Here is a 20,931-nt window from a genome sequence, read left to right on the forward strand (position 1 = left end):
GAACCCATCCAACTTGAAGGAGCTGGAGCAGTTTTGCCTTGAAGAATGGGCAAAAATCCCAGTGGCTAGATGTGCCAAGCTTATAGAGACATACCCCAAGAGACTTGCAGCTGTAATTGCTGCAAAAGGTGGCTCTATAAAGTATTGACTTTGGGGGGGGTGAATAGTTATGCACGCTCAGGTTTTGTGCTTTTTTGTCTTATTTCTTGTTTGTTTCACAATAAAAATATTTTGCATCTTCAAAGTGTTAGTCATGTTGTGTAAATCAAATGATACAAACCCCCCAAAAATCCATTTTAATTCCAGGTTGTAAGGCAACAAAATATGAAAAATGCCAAGAGGGGTGAATACTTTCGCAAGCCACTGTATATACAGTACCAGTCAAAAGTTTGGACACACCTACTCATTCAAGGGTTTTTAATAATGTTTTACTATTTTATACATTGTAGAATAATAGTGAAGACATAAACTATGAAATAACACATTTGGAATCATGTAGTAACCAAAAATGTGTTAAACAAATCAAAATATATTTTATATTTGAGATTCTTCAAAGTAGCCACCCTTTGCCTTGATGACAGCTTTGCACACTCTTGGCATTTTCTCAACCAGCTTCACCTGGAATGCTTTTCCAACAGTCTTGAAGGAGATCCCACATATGCTGAGCACTTGTTGGCTGCTATTCCGTCACTCTGTGGTCCAACTCATCCCAAACCATCTCAATTGGGTTGAGGTCGGGTGACTGAGAAGGCCAGGTCATCTGATGCAGCACTCCATCACTCTCCTTCTTGGTCAAATAGCACTTATACAGCCTGGAGGTCATTGTCCTGTTGAAAAACAAATGATGGTCCCACTAAGCAGAAACCAGATGGGATGGCGTATCGCTGCAGATTGCTGTGGTAGCCATGCTGGTTAAATGTGCCTTGAATTCTAAATAAATCACGACAGTGTCACCAGCAAAGCACACCCACACCATCACACCTCCTCCTCCATACTTCACGGTGGGAACCACACATGCGGAGATCACCCGTTCACCTACTCTGTGTCTCACAAAGACACGACGGTTGGAACCAAAAATCTCAAATTTGGACTTCAGACCAAAGGACAGATTTCCACCGGTCTAATGTCCATTGCTCATGTTTCTTGGCCCAAGCAAGTCTCTTCATCTTATTGGTGTCCTTTAGTAGTGGTTTCTTTGCAGCAATTCAACCATGAAGGCCTGATTCACACAGTCTCCTCTGAACAGTTGATGTTGAGATATGTCTGTTACTTGAACTCTGTGAAGCATTTATTTGGGCTGCAATTTCTGAGGCTGGTAACTCTAATAAACTTATCCTCTGCAGCAGAGGTAACTCTGGGTCTTCCTTTCCTGTGGCGGTCCTCATGAGAGCCGATTTCATCATAGCGCTTGATGGTTTTTGTGACTGCACTTGAAGAAACTTTCAAAGTTCTTGAAATTTTCGGGATTGACTGACCTACATGTCTTAAAGTAATGATGGACTGTCGTTTCTCTTTGCTTATTTGAGCTGTTCTTGCCATAATATGGACTTGGTCTTTACCAAATAGGGCCATCTTCTGTATACCCCACCTACCTTGTCACAACACAACTGATTGGCTCAAACGCTTTAAGAAGGAAAGACATTCCACAAATTAACTTTTAACAAGGCACACCTGTTAATTGAAATGCATTCCAGGTGACTACCTCATGAAGCTGGTTGAGAGAATGCCAAGCGTGTGCAAAGCTTTCATCAAGGCAAAGGGTGGCTACTTTAAAGAATCTCAAATTTTAAATATATTTTGATTTGTTTAACACTTTTTTGGTTACTACATGATTCCATATGTGTTATTTCATAGTATTGATGTCTTCACTATTATTCTACAATGTAGAAAATAGTAAAAGTAAAGAAAAACCCTGGAATGAGTAGGTGTGTCCAACCTTTTGACTGGTACTGTGGTTCAGACCTGGACAAGACTGACATGTTTTTATTAGGTTTTATGTACTGCAGTGTCTATTAATTGTCCAAAACGCACGGCTGCTTTCCCACTCTATATCGATATAGAATTTGCACAAATGTCTTACTGTACATCATTCCCAAACATTCTATGAAAATGACCATATATATTGCTCATTTGTCAGAAATTAAAAGGCATATTCTTCCTGGGGGTGTATATGAACAGATTTTAATAAGATTGTATGTTGCTAAAACACTGTCAGTTCCACTTGATGTACATTTTACATTTACAGTTTAGTCATTTAGAGCGACTTAGTTAGTGAGTGTACACTTTGTTGGAGGTGTCACTCGAGCTGTGAGGTGCATAGACATGTTCCATGCACCCCAGTAAGGGTGTTAATACACTTTATTCACCATTATTACCACCCTTGTTTTTCCAAGAATGACACAGTTGCTCCAGCTAGGTCCTTTTTAATTGACCGACTGGGTTTGAACCACAAGACCATGATAGCCTGCTGTGCTAAAGCCAAGACATTGGCTCAGGAAGCTAACGTACGTTTTCAGTTCTCAGGCAAGGTTACTCGTCTCCCGGACTGCCGAACCACTCATAGTACAGTATTCTCTATCCGAGCACCACTGGGGTTTCTAACCTATTCTTATTTATTTATAGTTTGATATATTTGACATTATTTTGTTTTATGTTTTGTATTTTGCTTGTAGAATGCATTGATGTATTAAAACGTACAAAATAAAGTTTGCTCACACGTGTGAAGAATCTGCAAACCACTCTCACTTTGTGTTTCAGCGTGTTCCATTTGACTGCCAGTATGGTCCAAACTACCATTCCATCCTGGACGCAGATACAAGGGATCTGGAGCGGAGGGGCTGATGGAGAAGAGGTGTGGAAACCCAAGTCTGAGCAACGCTATCCACAGCACTGGTGGTTTTCTTTTCTCCCTGGTAGTTAGGGATTCCCCTCTAACTGGTGTCACAGTTCTGAATCTAACTGTGTTTAGAGGGGAAGGGTTTTCAGACTTCAAGGCCTGTATTTGAGAAGGGGTTCAAGTAAACCCACACAAACCACCTTACTGTGAGCTCATCTGTGTGGATTAGCTATGGTGTTAAAAGGGTTGCAGACGGGACCAGCTGCACCCCTCTCTCAAACACTGTCCATAACTGTATACACAGGTGATAACGTCTGTTGTCCCTGACTCCCAGTTGCTACGTTGGTTCGTAAAGCGTCAGGCTGAGAACAGTCAGAGGGATTCTGCAGAGAAGCAACTGTGTTCCGTACGTAAGGACTTTGTGGATCGTGTGTCTGTATTCAATAATACAAATGGTCTGTAGTTGGCATATTGAGCTCAATCTGTTGAATATTTTGGTATTCGGGTGTAAAGCAGATTTCTTTAACATTCAAAAATAACCCCCATAGACAATGGCCATGTCCAAATTCTATCTTGTCTACTACTTACTGAAACAACATAATGTGTACTAATCATACTACTTAGAACGTACTGTTTAGTAGAAATGAATAAAGTAACAAATAACAGCATCCTAGGCTCATCCATACTGAGAATACCTCATCTAATGCGCAATTGCTTTGATTCCTGCCATTGGTTCATTTGGGTACAGCGTTCATTTGAGAACAACCAACAGTTCTGGGACCAGGCTAATTTAGTTCTAAAACTCTCTCCTATCAGCTATACTACCTTCCTTCAATTCCAAAGTAAAGCTGAAAGACGTCTCCACATCCTCTCTCGTTGAGGTACGTGTAGAGCTGGCCCAGGTCCATATGGTTTCCTCTGTTCCCGTGTGGATCAAACATGGCCTCCTCGAACCCTGTGAACCTACGGAGGGAATCCACGTTGTCCGCCATGCTGCCCTCAGCACTCTGACTGTCCAGAGGAACATCCTCCCTGTGGCGAATCATGATCTTCTTCCAGGTTAGAACCTTCACCCTGTAAAACACAAACAGAGGAGAGTGTTAAAAGATTTAGAGTACTATAGCACTCGTGGTGCTACGCTAATATTGCAGTCTGGTGCTATTTACCTTACAGTTAATGGTATTCCTATGGAGCCATTTTATGTTTGTAAAAAAAAATATATATATATATATATATATATGTTAAGGTGGAATGGATGGACAGCCCCGCCCCCCAAAAAAAACAACACATGTACAACACATAACACATGTATAACCCCTACCTGGCCCAGAAGTCTTCGCAGGCCGAATGAGGGCCTTCCACACAGACGATCCCAGGCTTGCCAGGCATACTGAACCCTGACAGACCCAACTCCTTGGACCACTCCAGAATGTTCTTCCTCTTCCTCTTGTTATAGATGTGGTGGCTGTAGATCCATAGGCGACTGAACTGCTCTATAATAATAATAATAATAATAATAATAATAATAATAATATTAAAATAATACATACATTTTAGTTATATATTTGTCAAAACCCCAAAGTGCTAAGGGTTAGGTTTATTGGAACTTCTTGGTACGTAAAATTATGTTGTACAATAAATAAAAACAGGTAAAAAGATACCTTTGGGCTGCGGAAAAGAGAAGGTAGACCGAGACTCTCTCTTGCCTGGGGCTGCTGTTGATGATGATGTGCTCTTGTCAGTCAGGTACAGGTGCAGGTTGTCTTTGATCCACTCGACGGCAGAGAGGATGCATACATCTCCTTGGCAGCTCTCTGACAGGTAGGCGTTCATGTCTGAGTGAAGCTGAGCCTGCTGGGATCGGCTAAGGTCAGGACACCTGGGGGGAGGAGAACTCAATTTAATTCAAAAACTTCATTTGTGCCCTTAGGACAATTCTATTAGGGCTATAGGGTTAAAGAACTGGCTTACCTTACAGCTATTTCAGGTAAGACATTAGGGTAGTCTGATGAGTAGGTGCACGATATGGTCACGTTCACCTGAGAGGAAGAGTACAAAGGAAGGGAAATCATGTGTAAATTAATAAATATGTAATGCTGTAAATATTTGTAAGCTGATCCGAGTCAATAGATATCCCTAGCTACTGTGTGACACTCAGTGAATGTAGAATAGAATGATTGTCAGGTTCTGTGTTTTATAGACCCTGTAGTCCTCAAACTCAACTCTGGACCTCCAAGTCAGTTCCACTGCATTTGTTTTTATTGTTCCCCTCTAATCAGGGACTGATTTAGACCCGGAACACCAAGTGTGTGCAATTAATTATCAGGTAGAACAGAACACCAGCAGGCTCCGGGACTTGTAGGGTAATAGTTTAACACCCCTGACCCTATATGGTCTCAGCTGAGTGAGTCAGTCATGCCAAGTGAATGTAGAATGATTCTCATGTTCTGTGTTTTTTTTAGCCTACCCCATTCACAGTGTCAGTGTCCATCTTCTGTTTGATGACGATGTGTGGTCTGGAGGGAGGATAGGTATCTGTCGCTCCCGCCACATAATCCCTGAGCTCAGCCACAGCTAGTTGGTCAGTAATCTCCAGCTCGTCTTCACCAGGATACATACTGAAGAGTAGCTCCATCTCAGCCAGATGAGATTCTGCCTGCTCTAGACGGGCCATAATGTTCTAAGACTCCTCCAGAAAGTACGTTTTAAAGCCTTGTTAAGACTCCTTGTTCAGAATTAGCCTATGAGGACATGTGGGCAGTGATTGTTATTTCAGCACCTGCGGATGTCAAAAAGATTGAAAGAACTTCAAGTTACACGTCTCCAGCACCGGCAGTGTCATGTTCTCTTGATAAGGCGAGCCGGAACAGATTTCAGCATGCTTTTCATTGAAACGTTACAGGAGGACACAAACTCATTGGCTGTTAGCCATCAGTATGCTAGTTGCAAATCGCCAAAAACTTTTAAATTAGCCTACTATCTATGGCTAGCTGGACAGAAAATCCGATTCTGTATGAGGGCATCAGTGATTCTTTGCACCACATCAACATGACACACTACCAAATAGCGTTCATGAAAATCCCTGTGATTAGTTTACGATGCTAGCGTAGCGATTCTAACGACCCGGATACATTTACCTACTAGACCGGATGTACACCGGGCCGAATATACTGTAACATATAGGGTGTGTTCGTAAATTCAATATGGAGTGCCAGAATATACACAGAGTGTGCTCTGTGCGTTCGTAAATTCAGAGCGCACAACGGCAGTCAAACACCCAAGCTAACTGGATAAAGTTGCCTAGCTTGCTAGCTACTTCCACACACAAATGAGAGAACACCTCACTCTGACCATTTTACTCGCCCTAGCAGAGCTGGTTAGGGTGTTTTCATGTTATCCAGAGCGTTGGTGAATGTAACTGTGCTGCTTGCAACAATTTAATTACGCTTTTTTGGGGGGGGCCGATGTTTACTGACACCGACCATATTCAATTGGTGTTGCACGTTCGTAAATTCATCAGTTATTCTGCGCTCTGAATTCGGAGTAGATTGCCAGAGCGAATTTACGAACGCACCCTTATACAGTCGTCACAGATAGAACAATGAGACATATATTTCACTGGGATGTATAAATGTGAAGCATCCAATTGGCGTTTCCCCTCACTACCAAATATGGTGATGAGAGGAAGCCCACTGGCGGGCAGTGAGAGAAGATGGATGGAGATGGATTTTGGCCGACATTCTGCAAATGTTCTCATCGATGAAACATTTGTTCTCAATAGAGTTTTCTGTTCCCAAAACGAAATATTTTATGAACAGAGTGGACTCAGTTTTGTAGAATTTGCCCTTTTCAAACGTTTTTTAAAATGCCGTTGTTTAGAATATGCGAAAAGGCGAATTTAGTTATTGCACAAGCGCACTTCACAGAGTAGGCGTTCCTTAACGGGAATATGCAGATGATGCTAGAACGCACCAATAGGATCTCTCTAGCTCCTGCTTGGCTCTGCCCACTATGACTAATTTGTTCCCATTGGAAACGACAGGCTGTGGTCTATCTTGGTTTAGTTATAACAAAAATATTTGATCGTTCTAAAAAATAGTGTATGGCAATATGTATGTCCGATTGGATTAAAGCTGATTCGCCACTCTTTAAGGGCAGCTAAATTAGCAGCGACGCTCCTCTGCGTGTGAACTCTGTGGATTTGGAAACTAGAAGTGCTCCTGAGTAGAATGTATCCCCCGACAAAACGTACAGAAAATGTTGTACTGTGCAATAAATAAACATTGTTGATCATTTAGACGTGAAAGCCCACATAGTATCTCATAGAAATACTGTTAATTATTCTTTGTATGATAATTAGTAAAAAATATATCGATAATCTTACACATTTCCCATAATGTTTTCTCTAATTTACAAAATATACACAATGTTATATCTGTGGTATACAGGACGGGACTCTTATTCTGAAGGACTCTACAAATCCGTGACCCGGAAGTACTTAGTAATTCTTGCCTGCTTTATGGTTCTGACTAGAGGGAATACAGCTATGACCGGGTGTTACTTTTTCGTAGTAGGTTAAGAGAATGTTCACAGAAGGTTTGGGTAATTCACGTGCAGGTTAGGCGAATTAGGTTAAGGTTAGGAAAAGGGTTCGAGTTAGGTAAAACACTCTCCTAACCTGTCACTTTCGGTCGTAGCTGTACTCCCTCTAGTCACAACCATGCTTCAAGTGGTAGCAACGATTTATAACTAAACCAAGATAGACCACAGCCTGTCGTTTCCAATGGGAACAACTTAGTCCTAGTGGGCAGAGCCAAGCAGGAGCTAGCGAGATCCTATTGGTGGGTTCTAGCTTCATCTACATATTTCCGTTAGGGAACGCCTACTCTGTGAAGTGCGCTTGTGCAATAACTTAATTCGCCTTTGCACTCCTGAACAACGCGATTAAAAAAAATACAACTTTTGCAAAGGGTAAAGTCTACAAAACTTAGTCCACTCTGTTCATAACAGATTTTAGTTTTGGGAACAGAAAGCTGTATTGAAATCAAATGTTTCATCGATGAGAAAATGTGCAGCATGTCGGCCTAAATCCATCTCGTTGCATCTTTCTCCCACTGCCCACCAGTGGACTTCCTCTTACTACCATATTTGGTAGTGAGTGGAAACACCGAGCGGATGCTTCACATTTATACATCCGGAAAAATATCTGTCTCATTGTTCTATCTACACCACCACAGCACTTTTTTTTGTTCAAGTATATGTGTCAACTGGCTTAAGCTGTTATTGTTTTAAAATATGGATAGCTATCATTTTTTGTAGTTATTACCGTTTGGTGTATTATTTTTCCTGAAGGTCGCTAGCTATAGATAGGGACTCGGCAAAAACGATATGCATAGTTTGAAGTCTTATTCAAAGAAGGGAAAACGAAACTGCCAACTGTGATTCACAAATCACGCTCCTCTGCCGGGTAGGTTGATGACGGGTACCTATCTAGTCACATTGCTGGCTAGGTTTATTTATTGTGTCATCTCTTTCTTGCAATTAGCCAAAAACATGAATCAAAACATTGTAGTGGATGCTTGACAGACGCCCAAGCCCATGGACGGTAATGGTAGCTACAGTTACAATGGCTATTCGCATTAACTAGCTACAGTTTTATAAGTAGGCTAGCTAAGTCTGTTCCTGTAATTGACGTTAAGTTAACTACAGTTCCCCCCCCCCAAATCCCCCCAAGTCAGAAGTTGTATATTTACCCGAGTAACATGTCACTACTAGGTACACTCCTCTCTGGCTAACCTGGAGTTTGTGATGACTCCTCATTCTGTCTAGGTCAGGTGTCTAAAGTCTTCCAGATAAGATGGTGAAGAGGAGGCAGAAAGGTCCTAGAGAGGACGAAGTGATTGACCTGACTGGTAGGGAATCTCTCTCTCTCTCTCACACACACACACACACACACCAATACACAAACACACACACACACACACACCAATACACCAATACAGGACAGATACAATGTAATTATTACCTACCATTAGCTAGTCTAACTGTGTCCCTCTCACTGCAGGTCCATCGTGCAGCCATATCCGTAAAGGTGTAGACCACAGCTTCCTGAAGAAGCCTGGGATAGACTACACGCGTAACAGCTGCCAAGACTGTAAGGATGAAGAGCCGGCTGCCGCTGTAGAGGATCCATCAGAGGAGATGAGAGAAACACCGATGATATGGATGTGCTTAAAATGCGGACACAGAGTAAGGGTCCATGGATACATTAGATTGTAGAGAGGCGTGTGCGTGCGCGTGAGAAATGTACTTGTACTAACAGTCTTTCTGGGTTGCCAGGGATGTGGGCGTACCTCTGAGGATCAGCATGCCATCAAGCACTATGAGAAGCCTCGGTCAGACCCTCACTGTCTGGTGCTCAGCCTGGACAACTGGAGCGTCTGGTGAGTGGATGGAACACTGTGTCTGCGACTCTGCTTCCCAAATGGGACCCTATTCCCAACATAGTGCACCATGTATGGGCTCTGGTCCAAAAAAAAATAGTGCACTATGTAGGGAATAGGGTGTCATTTGGGACGGGCCCTGTTCCGCTATCAAATCAAATCAAATGTTATTTGTCACATACACGTGTTTAGCAGATGTCATAGCGGGTGTAGCGAAATGCTTGTGCTTCTAGCTCCGACAGTGCAGTAATATCTTACAATTTCAAATTGATATCTAACAATTTCAAACTGGGTCCAGGAGGTTTTTACTGACCATGTCCCGCGACCAGAAGAAAAGGGCCCAGAGTTTTTCTTGAGAAGGTTGCGTGGTCAGGGTAAACTCCAGACCCTCTATCACTCTCACTGAAGACTGCACATGTAGAAGAATGACATATTGTACACAAGGATCAGTGTATGGTATTGAATAACAGCTTGGTGACAGGCCCCATAACTAGGCACAGGAGTTTTACCTGACTACATGAGCTGACCAGGCAAAACTCTGCGTCAAAGTTTATAACCATGATAATACAAAATTACTATTATTTATAATTTCATATTTTAAAGTGCGTTCACCACATTACGCTACACTGTACGCTAGTTGTTTTGTCAAATCGTCACATTATTTTGCGCCTCACCATTTTGCATGCCTGACCATTGTCTTGTGTGGTCTTGGCCTATAGGTGTTACATCTGTGACGACGATGTCCAGTACTCTAAAACAGGCCATCTGGCTCAGCTGGTGAACAACGTTAAGAAACAGGCCTTGTCTGAGCCCCGGAACCAAAGTCCACAGAGAAGTGAGTCCCATATCTAGACTACGTTCCTGTTGGGCTTTTAGTGTGCCTTTATCTTTGATCATTTTTAATGTTGTCTCTGTTTGGAGCAGCCTTCTACTTTTGGAATGATCAAATTAGATCAGTCAAATCAATTCTCAAAGAATTCTACCGCAATACGACTGAGCAACATGATTAGATGAGCATCAGATTTGACTAGTATTGTATGGTAAATTCATTATTGTAACGATTATTATGTTGCGATTTGACTCCAGAGCATTCAACAGTGAAGCTGGAGGACAGCCTGATAGAAGAGCCACAGGAAACCAAGCCAGAAGTAAAGGAAGAGAAGGAGAACGCAGTGACACAACCGAAAGAAAACCAGAAGAAGAACGCCAAGAAAGAGAAAGAAAGCGTTTTGAAAGAGAGCTGCAGTTTGACTAAAGGTCAGAAGGCAGGGGGAGGAGCCAGCAGCGGTGCAGTGTCAGTGAGAGGACTCAGTAACCTTGGAAACACCTGTTTCTTCAACTCTGTTGTTCAGGTAAGGAGCCTTGAAGGACTGTGTCCGAAATGGCACACTATTCTCTACATAGTGCACTACTTTTGACCAGAGCCCTATTGGGCCCCATATAGTGCACTACTTTTGACCTCTATTGGTCCTGGTCAAAAAATAGCACACTATGTAGGTATTTGGAAACCCTTTCATACACAGCCTTGGTCTGAGTGTGACAGTTTAGCTTGTTACTATTGGTATTTATTGGTAGGCTTATTTCTGAATGATATGTATAGAGTCATATACCATTGTTCTCCGTGTTTCTATTGCAGACCCTCTCTCAGACACAGATGTTGAGAGAGGTCATCAACAAGGTGACAGCTGAAGAGAAGACCAGTGTCACCATCACGCCTGGAGTCTCCTCAGACCTGGTAGGTTCCCTTTCTCTCCTGGTAGATCTCCTCACCTCTCTTCACCTGGAGTCTCCTCAGACCTGGTAGGTTCCCTTTCTCTCCTGGTAGATCTCCTCACCTGGAGTCTCCTCAGACCTGGTAGGTTCCCTTTCTCTCCTGGTAGATCTCCTCACCTCTCTTCACCTGTGAGTCTCCTCAGACCTGGTAGGTTCCCTTTCTCTCCTGGTAGATCTCTTCACCTGGAGTCTCCTCAGACCTGGTAGGTTCCCTTTCTCTCCTGGTAGATCTCTTTACCTGGAGTCTCCTCAGACCTGGTAGGTTCCCTTTCTCTCCTGGTAGATCTCCTCACCTCTCTTCACCTGGAGTCTCCTCAGACCTGGTAGGTTCCCTTTCTCTCCTGGTAGATCTCCTCACCTCTCTTCACCTGGAGTCTCCTCAGACCTGGTAGGTTCCCTTTCTCTCCTGGTAGATCTCCTCACCTGGAGTCTCCTCAGACCTGGTAGGTTCCCTTTCTCTCCTGGTAGATCTCCTCACCTCTCTTCACCTGGAGTCTCCTCAGACCTGGTAGGTTCCCTTTCTCTCCTGGTAGATCTCCTCACCTCTCTTCACCTGTGAGTCTCCTCAGACCTGGTAGGTTCCCTTTCTCTCCTGGTAGATCTCTTCACCTGGAGTCTCCTCAGACCTGGTAGGTTCCCTTTCTCTCCTGGTAGATCTCTTCACCTGGAGTCTCCTCAGACCTGGTAGGTTCCCTTTCTCTCCTGGTAGATCTCTTCACCTGGAGTCTCCTCAGACCTGGTAGGTTCCCTTTCTCTCCTGGTAGATCTCCTCACCTCTCTTCACCTGGAGTCTCCTCAGACCTGGTAGGTTCCCTTTCTCTCCTGGTAGATCTCCTCACCATACTACTCTGTACTTGTTGTGTATGTTTTTATGTGGATCCCAGGAAGAGTAGCTGCTGCATGTGCAGAGGAGGAGGTTCAGTAGATCACACCGTAGCAAAACGTTTTCTCCCGACTGACCCCCCAGCCAGGTCTGTCTTACACTTCCAACGGAATACCCTGTTCTGTTGTTGTTGATGATGCTGTTTCCTCCAGGAACCCATCCGGGTGCAGCTAGGTCCTCCGGGGTCTCTGACCATGGCGATGTGTCAGACTCTGAACGAAATCCAGGAGACTAAGAAGGGGGTGGTCACCCCGAGAGAACTCTTCAGTCAGGTCTGCAAAAAGTGAGTAGTGAGATTTACATATTAATATCGCTTCAGATTTCTGCCTTCAAGTTTAAAGTTTCTGTTGAAATCAGCACTCTTACATCAGAAAGGGTTTCCCTCTCCCTCTTCTCTCCGTCTGATCTCCATCTCTCTCCTCGGTCTCCCTCCCCCCCCCCCTCCCTCCATTCTTTATTTCTCTCTCTCTCTCTCTCTCTCTCTCTCTCTCTCTCTCTCTCTCTCTCTCTCTCTCTCTCTCTCTCCATTCTTTATTTCTCTCTCTCTCCCTCCCCCCCCTCCCCTCCCCTCCCCAGAGCGGTGAGGTTTAAAGGGTTTCAGCAGCAGGATAGCCAGGAGCTTCTCCGCTACCTGCTGGATGGGATGAGAGCTGAAGAGATGAAAGTAAGACTGTTTACCAGATCTCACTACTGCTACACTGGTAACCTATAGGCTGCAGACACACAGGAGATAGAGTGAGGGAAAAAAGGATTTGATCCCCTGCTGATTTTTTTAACGTTTGCCCACTGACAAAGACATGATCAGTGAGAGACAGAATAACAACAAAAAAATCCAGAAAAACGCATGTAAAAAATGTTATAAATTGATTTGCATTTTAATGAGGGAAATAAGTATTTGACCCCCTCTCAATCAGAAAGATTTCTGGCTCCCAGGTGTCTTTTATACAGGTAACGAGCTGAGATTAGGAGCACACTCTTAAAGGGAGTGCTCCTAATCTCAGCTTGTTAACTGTATAAAAGACACCTGTCCACAGAAGCAATCAATCAATCAGATTCCAAACTCTCCACCATGGCCAAGACCAAAGAGCTCTCCAAGGATGTCAAGGACAAGATTGTAGACCTACACAAGGCTGGAATGGGCTAAAAGACCATTGCCAAGCAGCTTGGTGAGAAGGTGACAACAGTTGGTGCGATTATTCGCAAATGGAAGAAACACAAATGTACTGTCAATCTCCCTCGGCCTGGGGCTCCATGCAAGATCTCACCTCGTGGAGTTGCAATGATCATGAGAACGGTGAGGAATCAGCCCAGAACTACACGGGAGGATCTTGTCAATGATCTCAAGGCAGCTGGGACCATAGTCACCAAGAAAACAATTGGTAACACACTACGCCGTGAAGGACTGAAATCCTGCAGCGCCCGCAAGGTCCCCCTGCTCAAGAAAGCACATATACAGGCCCTTCTGAAGTTTGCCAATGAACATCTGAATGATTCAGAGAACTGGGTGAAAGTGTTGTGGTCAGATGAGACCAAAATCGAGCTCTTTGGCATCAACTCAACTCGCCGTGTTTGGAGGAGGAGGAATGCTGCCTATGACCCCAAGAACACCATCCCCACCGTCAAACATGGAGGTGGAAACATTATGCTTTGGGGGTGTTTTTTCTGCTAAGGGGACAGGACAAGTTCACTGCATCAAAGGGACGATGGACGGGGCCATGTACCGTCAAATCTTGGGTGAGAACCTCCTTCCCTCAGCCAGGGCATTGAAAATGGGTCGTGGATGGGTATTCCAGCATGACAATGACCCAAAACACATGGCCAAGGCAACAAAGGAGTGGCTCAAGAAGAAGCACATTAAGGTCCTGGAGTGGCCTAGCCAGTCTCCAGACCTTAACCCCATAGAAAATCTGTGGAGGGAGCTGAAGGTTTGAGTTGCCAAACGTCAACCTCGAAACCTTAATGACTCGGAGAAGATCTGCAAAGAGGAGTGGAACAAAATCCCTCCTGAGATGTGTGCAAACCTGGTGGCCAACTACAAGAAACGTCTGACCTCTGTGATTGCCAACAAGGGTTTTGCCACCAAGTACTAAGTCATGTTTTGCAGAGGGGTCAAATATTTATTTCCCTCATTAAAATGCATGTCAATTCATAACATTTTTGACATGCGTTTTTCTTGATTTTATTGTTGGCATTCTGTCTCTCACTGTTCAAATAAACCTACCATTTAAAATTATAGACTGATCATTTCTTTGTCAGTGGGCAAACGTACAAAATCAGCAGGGGATCAAATACTTTTTTCCCTCACTGTAACTGTTTTAGTGATCTTTAAAGATGTAATGATCTGTTTATAATTCAACATATTTAGTTCGAACATTGGGATGTAAATTTATTACGGTTATTTAGCTGAACAGGATGAATTTGTACCAAGCCTCACAAATTACATTTCCCTTTCCTCTAAATGAAATCCTGTTTTGCTGTAGCATTATATACACGTCTCATCCTCTCTCTCCAGAGACTGAGCTCTGGAATATCGGAAGCACTGAAAAAACATGGAAGAGATGCTGAACAATCTAAGACTTTAGTCAAGGGTAAGGCTAGTGGTTCCGCCTCTGCATTGCTTCCTGTTTGGGTTTTTTAGGCTGGGTATCTGAAAAGCACTTTGTGACAACTGCTGATGTAAAAAGGGCTTTAAACAGTGCAATCGGAAAGTATTCAGACCCCCTTCACTTTTTCAAAATGTTACAGCCTTATTCAAAAATTGATTACATAGTTTTTTTCCCCTCATCAATCTACACACACTACCCAATAATGGCAAAGCAAAAAAACGTTTTTTTAGAGATTTTTGCAAGTTTATAAAAAATAAAAAATAAACGGAAATATGACATTCAGTATTCAGACCCTTTACTCAGTACTTTGTTGAAGCATCTTTGGCAGCGATTACAGCCTCGAGTCATCTTGGGTATGACCCTACAAGCTTGGCACACCTGTATTTGGGGAGTTTCTCCCATTCTTCTCTGCAGATCCTCTCAAGCTCTGTCAGGTTGGATGGGGAGCGTCGCTGCACAGCTATTTTCAGGTCTCTCCAGAGATGTTCGATCGGGTTCAAGTCCGAGCTCTGGCTGGGCCACTCAAGGACATTCAGATACTTTATACCAAAGCCCCTCCTGCATTGTCTTGGCTGTGTGCTTAGAGTCGTTGTCCTGTTGGAAGGTGAACCTTCGCCCCAGTCTGAGGTCCTGAGCGCTCTGGAGCAGGTTTTCATCAAGGATCTCTGTACTTGGCGGCATTCATCTTTCCCTCGATCCTGACTAGTCTCCCAGTCCCTGCTGCTGAAAAACATCCCCACAGCATGATGCTGCCACCACCATGCTTCACCGTAGGGATGGTATTGGCCAGGTGATGATGAGCGGTGCCTGGTTTCCTCCAGACGTGACGCTTGGCATTCGGGTCAAAGAGTTCAATCTTGGTTTCATCAGACCAGAGAATCTTGTTTCTCATGGTCTGAGAGTCCTTTAGGTGCCTTTTGGTAAACTCCAAGCGGGCTGTCATGTGCCTTTTACTGAGGAGTGGCTTCCGTCTGGCCACTCTACCATATAGGCCTGATTGTTGGAGTGCTGCAGAGTTGGTTGTCCTTCTGGAAGGTTCTCCCATCTCCACAGAGGAACTCTGGAGCTCTGTCAGAGTGACCATCGGGTTCTTGGTCACCTCCCTGACCAAGGCCCTTGTCCCCCGATTCCTCAGTTTGGCCGGGCGGCCAGCTCTAGGAAGGGTCTTGGTGGTTCCAAACTTCTTCCATTTAAGAATGATGGAGGCCACTGTGTTCTTAGGGACCTTGAATGCTGCGGAAATGTTTTGGTACCCTTCCCCAGATCTGTGCCTCAACACAATCCTGTCTCAGAGCTCTACGGACAATTCCTTCAGACAGATTATTTCTCTTATAATTCACAGTATCACAATTCCAGTGGGTCAGAAGTTTACATACACTAAGTTGACTGTGCCTTCAAACAACTTGGAAAATTCCAGAAAATGATGTCATGGCTTTAGAAGCTTCTGATAGGCTAATTGACATAATTTGAGTCAATTGGAGGTGTACCTGTGGATGTATTTCAAGGCCTACCTTCAAACGCAGTGCCTCTTTGCTTGGCATCATGGGAAAATCAAAAGAAATCAGCCAAGACCTCAGAAAAAAATGTGTAAACCTCCACAAGTCTGGTTCATCCTTGGGAGCAATTTCCAAACGCCTGAAGATACCACGTTCATCTGTACAAACAATAGTACGCAAGTATAAACACCATGGGACCACGCAGCTGTCATACCGCTCAGGAAGGAGACGCGTTCTGTCTCCTAGAGATGAACGTACTTTGATGCGAAAAGTGCAAATCAATCCCAGAACAACAGTGAAGGACCTTGTGAAGATGCTGGAGGAAACAGGTACAAAAGTATCTATATCCACAGTAAAACAAGTCCTATATCGACATAACATGAAAGGCCGCTCAGCAAGGAAGAAGCCACTGCTCCAAAACTGCCATAAAAAAGCCAGACTACGGTTTTCTACTGCACATGGGGACAAAGATCATACTTTTTGGAGAAATGTCCTCTGGTCTGATGAAACAAAAATAGAACTGTTTGGCCATAATGACCATCGTTATGTTTGGAGGAAAAAGGGGTAGGCTTGCAAGCCGAAGAACACCATCTCAACCGTGAAGCACGGGGGTGGCAGCATCATGCTGTGGGGGTGCTTTGCTGCAGGAGGGACTGGTGCACTTCACAAAATAGATGGCATCATGAGGACGGAAAATGATGTGGATATATTGAAGCAACATTTCAAGACATCAGTCAGGAAGTTAAAGCTTGGTCGAAAATGGGTCTTCCAAATGGACAATGAACCCAAGCATACTTCCAAAGTAATGGCTTAAGGACAACAAAGTCAAGGTATTGGAGTGGCCATCACAAAGCCCTGACCTCAATCCTATAGAAAATGTGTGGGCAGAACTGAAAAAGTGTGTGCGAGCAAGGAGGCCTACAAACCTGACTCAGTTACACCAGCTCTGTCAGGAGGAATGGGCCAAAATTCACCCAACTAATTGTGGGAAGCTTGTGGAAGGCTACCGAATCGTTTGACCCAAGTTAAATAATTTAAAGGCAATGCTACCAAATACTAATTGAGTGTATGTAAACTTCTGACCCCCTGGGAATGTGATGAAATAAATAAAAGCTGAAATAAATCATTCTCTCAACTGTTATTCTGACATTTCACATTTTTAAAATAAAGTGGTGATCCTAACTGACCTAAGAGGGAATTTTTACTAGGATTAAATGTCAGGAATTGTGAAAAACTGAGTTTAAATGTATTTGGCTAAGGTGTATGTAAACTTCCGACATCAACTGTAAATAAGGTATTTCAGTTTTTTTAATTTTTAATAAATTTGCAAACATTTTCTAAACCTTTTTTTGCTTTGTCATTATGGGGTATTGTGTGTAGTTTGAGGATTATTTTTTAAAAATCCATTATAGAATAAGGCTGTAACGTAACAAAATGTGGAAAAAGTCAAGGGGTCTGAATACTTTCCGAATGCACTGTAAATACATTTTGATTGATTTTAGATTGATATTCCACGAATTTGGACAACTTACGATACTATAGGATATGACATACCGTGTAGGTAACTCTCCCAGGCTTCCTTAGTCCAGTACGTCCCTTGGGTCTATCCTTCGGTATCCATGTTGTGGTTTGTCTGTTTCAGAGTATGAGAAGAAGGGAGCTCCTAGTAACTTTGTTGACCAGGTGTTTGGTGGGGAGATGACCAGCACGGTCATGTGTCAGCAATGCAAGACGGTACGTACAGAAACCTAAGAGACAGAAAACGAACGGATCAAAATCCACTTAGCTTGAGTTTCTAACCTGTTACACCAACTGTCAGAGCATGAAGCCAAGAACTGAACGATACTAAAGGTCATCCATCCCCTGTGAACACCTTTTGACCCCTAACAACAACAACAACCACAACACATCCATATGTTGCATGTCTGTTGTTTATTTTGTAGGTGTCTTTGGTCAAGGAGATGTTTCTGGATCTGTCTCTTCCTGTCTCAGACCAGGTAATGATGATAGGTTTGTCTTTTTGTACGCTGGCTGTGTATGACATCATGAAAACGAGCACTGGCTACGTATGGCATGAAAACGTGTGCGCTGGCTGTGTATGATGGCTGTGTATGACATCATGAAAACGTGCACTGGCTGCGTATGAAAACAACATGTACACTGGCTGTGTATGACATCATGAAAACGTGCACTGGCTGTGTATGACATCATGAAAACGTGCGCTGGCTGTGTATGACATCATGAAAACGTGCACTGGCTGTGGATGAAAACAACATGTACACTAGCTGTGTATGACATCATCAAAACATGCTGTCATTCCATGATGGATGAGGACATTTCCTTGACGTTTTACCAGCCGTTTATCTTCTGGGTATAGCCTAGCTGTTTATGGTTCATGTTATGCCATGTTGTGCTATGCCATGCTATGCTATGTTATGCTATGTTATGCTATGCCATGCCATGCCATGCTATGTTATGCTATGCTATGCCATGTTATGCTATGGCATGTTACCGTTATGCTATACTGCTTTAACGTCATGGTTGCTGCTGTCTCTCAGGCCTACAGGAAGAAGAGTCAGAAGAACGGAACAGGGAACCAGAAGGCTAGCAGTAAGGTGAAATATAATAACGGAGACAGCCCTAGCCCTGTCTCCATGACCAACGGTGACAGTGATGACCTTCCTACTGGCGTGGGCAGCAAGTACCAGCAGAAGAAGCAGAAGAAACAGGCCAAGAAACAGGCCAAGGTACAGTTAGGAACATTCTGGTACCCTGTTCTCAATAAACTTGTGATTTCTATTTTATGATATAGTGCACTACTTTTGAGCAGAGCTCAGTGAATAGTGCACTATAAAGTTTCAAGTTTTATTAGTCATATGTACAGGATACACATGGTATACTCTGTCCAACTAAATGCTTACAGGCAGGTTCCTTCTGGACAACGCAACAACAATAAGAAATACTACCATTATAAGAATAGGAACATAAAGTAAATTACTCAGTAGAACAGCATAAACATTTTAGTATCGTACAGGAAGGCCCAGTTTATAGTCCAATATTTACACGTGTGTCAGGGAAGGGGGGATTGAGGGGCAAGTGTTTAAATAGTTCAGTATTAGCAATAATAATAAGAGTCTGGTAGCAGCAGTTGTGATGTGTGGGTGTGTAGCATGTGTGTGTATGTCTGTGTTGGTGTGTACGTGAGTGTGTATGTCTGTGTTGGTGTGTGTGTGTGTGTGTGTGTGTGTATAGGTGTGTGTTGGTGTGAGTGTGTATGGGTGTGTGTGGTGTGTACGTGTGTGAGTCCATGTGTGCTAAAGTACAGAGAGAATGGGCCATCTGGTCAAACGTAGTGCACTATATAGGGAATAGGGTGCCATTTGTGTAGCATACATTGTCAATGCAGTATTAAAGTAGAAGCAATATAAGTATTAAAGCAGCAGTAGTAGTATTAAAGCAGAAGTATTGTAGCAGTGTGGAAGCAGTAGAAATATGAAAGCAGTTGCAGTATTAAAGCATTAGCTGTATTAAAGCAATAGAAGTGTGGAAGCTGTATTAAAGCAGTAGGTGTATTAAAGCAGTAGCAGTGTGGTAGCTGTATTAAATCAGTAGCTGTATTAAAGCAGTAGCAGTGTGGTAGCTGTATTAAAGCAGTAGCTGTATTAAAGCAGTAGCAGCATGGTAGCTGTATTAAAGCAGTAGATGTATTAAAGCAGTAGCAGTGTGGTAGCTGTATTGAAGCAGTAGCTGTATTAAAGCAGTAGAGGTGTGGTAGCTGTATTAAAGCAGTAGCTGTATTAAAGCAGTAGCAGTGTGGTAGCAGTATTAAAGCAGTAGCTGTATTAAAGCAGTAGCAGTGTGGTAGCTGTATTAAATCAGTAGCTGTATTAAAGCAGTAGCAGTGTGGTAGCTGTATTAAATCAGTAGCTGTATTAAAGCAGTAGCAGTGTGGTAGCTGTATTAAAGCAGTAGCTGTATTAAAGCAGTAGCAGCGTGGTAGCTGTATTAAAGCAGTAGATGTATTAAAGCAGTAGCAGTGTGGTAGCTGTATTGAAGCAGTAGCTGTATTAAAGCAGTAGAGGTGTGGTAGCTGTATTAAAGCAGTAGCTGTATTAAAGCAGTAGCAGCGTGGTAGCTGTATTAAAGCAGTAGATGTATTAAAGCAGTAGAAGTATGGTAGCTGTATTAACGCAGTAGCTGTATTAAAGCAGTAGCTGTATTAAAGCAGTAGAAGTATGGTAGCTGTATTAAAGCAGTAGCTGTATTAAAGCAGTAGCTGTATTAAAGCAGTAGCTGTATTAAATCAGTAGCTGTATTAAAGCAGTAGAAGTGTGGTAGCAGTATTCAATCAGTAGCTGTATTAAAGCAGTAGAAGTATGGTAGCTGTATTAAAGCAGTAGCAGTATTAAAGCAGTAGCAGTGTGGTAGCTGTATTAAAGCAGTAGCTGTATTAAAGCAGTAGCAGCGTGGTAGCAGTATTAAAGCAGTAGCTGTATTAAAACAGTAGCTGTATTAAAGCAGTAGCAGTGTGGTAGCTGTATTAAAGCAGTAGCTGTATTAAAGCAGTAGCAGCGTGGTAGCAGTATTAAAGCAGTAGCTGTATTAAAGCAGTAGCTGTATTAAAGCAGTAGAGGTGTGGTAGCTGTATTAAAGCAGTAGCTGTATTAAAGCAGTAGCAGTGTGGTAGCAGTATTAAAGCAGTAGCTGTATTAAAGCAGTAGCAGTGTGGTAGCTGTATTAAAGCAGTAGCTGTATTAAAGCAGTAGCAGTGTGGTAGCTGTATTAAATCAGTAGCTGTATTAAAGCAGTAGCAGTGTGGTAGCTGTATTAAAGCAGTAGCTGTATTAAAGCAGTAGCAGTGTGGTAGCTGTATTGAAGCAGTAGCTGTATTAAA

The 20,931-nt window shown here is 43.1% G+C and overlaps 2 protein-coding genes across 5 annotated transcripts in view; one reads left to right on the forward strand and one right to left on the reverse strand.

Moving 5' to 3' along the window:
- Nucleotides 1–2,202: 2,202 nt before the first annotated feature.
- Nucleotides 2,203–7,637, reverse strand: rwdd2b (RWD domain containing 2B). Of its 2 annotated transcripts, none has more exons than XM_041876745.2 (6): nucleotides 7,515–7,637; nucleotides 5,304–5,615; nucleotides 4,808–4,875; nucleotides 4,498–4,715; nucleotides 4,158–4,329; nucleotides 2,203–3,910 (listed from the first exon to the last, which is right to left on the reverse strand). In XM_041876745.2, the coding sequence occupies exons 2-6, from the start codon at nucleotides 5,508–5,510 to the stop codon at nucleotides 3,658–3,660; spliced, it is 918 nt and encodes a 305-aa protein (XP_041732679.2). In that variant the 5' UTR covers nucleotides 5,511–5,615; nucleotides 7,515–7,637; the 3' UTR covers nucleotides 2,203–3,657. The 2 variants fall into 2 exon arrangements, with proteins under 2 accessions (XP_041732679.2, XP_041732678.2); XM_041876744.2 differs by having other exon boundaries at nucleotides 7,221–7,637.
- A 415-nt stretch (nucleotides 7,638–8,052) lies between these two features.
- usp16 (ubiquitin specific peptidase 16) overlaps nucleotides 8,053–20,931 on the forward strand; it is a 28,456-nt gene continuing 15,577 nt past the window's right edge. For 2 of the 3 annotated variants that reach the window (XM_041876746.1, XM_041876748.2), the window contains exons 1-13: nucleotides 8,053–8,303; nucleotides 8,666–8,748; nucleotides 8,901–9,085; nucleotides 9,176–9,279; nucleotides 9,999–10,114; nucleotides 10,366–10,631; nucleotides 10,916–11,014; nucleotides 12,088–12,218; nucleotides 12,512–12,599; nucleotides 14,448–14,523; nucleotides 17,680–17,771; nucleotides 17,981–18,034; nucleotides 18,596–18,784. In XM_041876746.1, the coding sequence (XP_041732680.1) occupies nucleotides 8,694–8,748; nucleotides 8,901–9,085; nucleotides 9,176–9,279; nucleotides 9,999–10,114; nucleotides 10,366–10,631; nucleotides 10,916–11,014; nucleotides 12,088–12,218; nucleotides 12,512–12,599; nucleotides 14,448–14,523; nucleotides 17,680–17,771; nucleotides 17,981–18,034; nucleotides 18,596–18,784 (1,455 nt within the window). In that variant the 5' untranslated portion in view covers nucleotides 8,053–8,303; nucleotides 8,666–8,693. The remainder of the gene's footprint in view (nucleotides 8,304–8,665; nucleotides 8,749–8,900; nucleotides 9,086–9,175; nucleotides 9,280–9,998; nucleotides 10,115–10,365; nucleotides 10,632–10,915; nucleotides 11,015–12,087; nucleotides 12,219–12,511; nucleotides 12,600–14,447; nucleotides 14,524–17,679; nucleotides 17,772–17,980; nucleotides 18,035–18,595; nucleotides 18,785–20,931) is intronic. The other variant, XM_041876747.1, reaches the window with a different exon arrangement.

The sequence above is a fragment of the Coregonus clupeaformis genome, chromosome 5 (assembly GCF_020615455.1).
Source record: "Coregonus clupeaformis isolate EN_2021a chromosome 5, ASM2061545v1, whole genome shotgun sequence".
Lineage (NCBI taxonomy): Eukaryota > Metazoa > Chordata > Actinopteri > Salmoniformes > Salmonidae > Coregonus > Coregonus clupeaformis.

Bases quoted from the DNA above. Each gene is read 5' to 3' on its own strand.
- rwdd2b (XM_041876745.2), bottom strand. From the start codon at position 5,510: ATGGCCCGTCTAGAGCAGGCAGAATCTCATCTGGCTGAGATGGAGCTA. The intron at 4,876-5,303 runs GTAGGCTAAAAA...TCTTCCTCTCAG, and splicing joins ACACTGACACTGTGAATGGG to GTGAACGTGACCATATCGTG. The intron at 4,330-4,497 runs GTATCTTTTTAC...TTATTATTATAG, and splicing joins CTCTTTTCCGCAGCCCAAAG to AGCAGTTCAGTCGCCTATGG.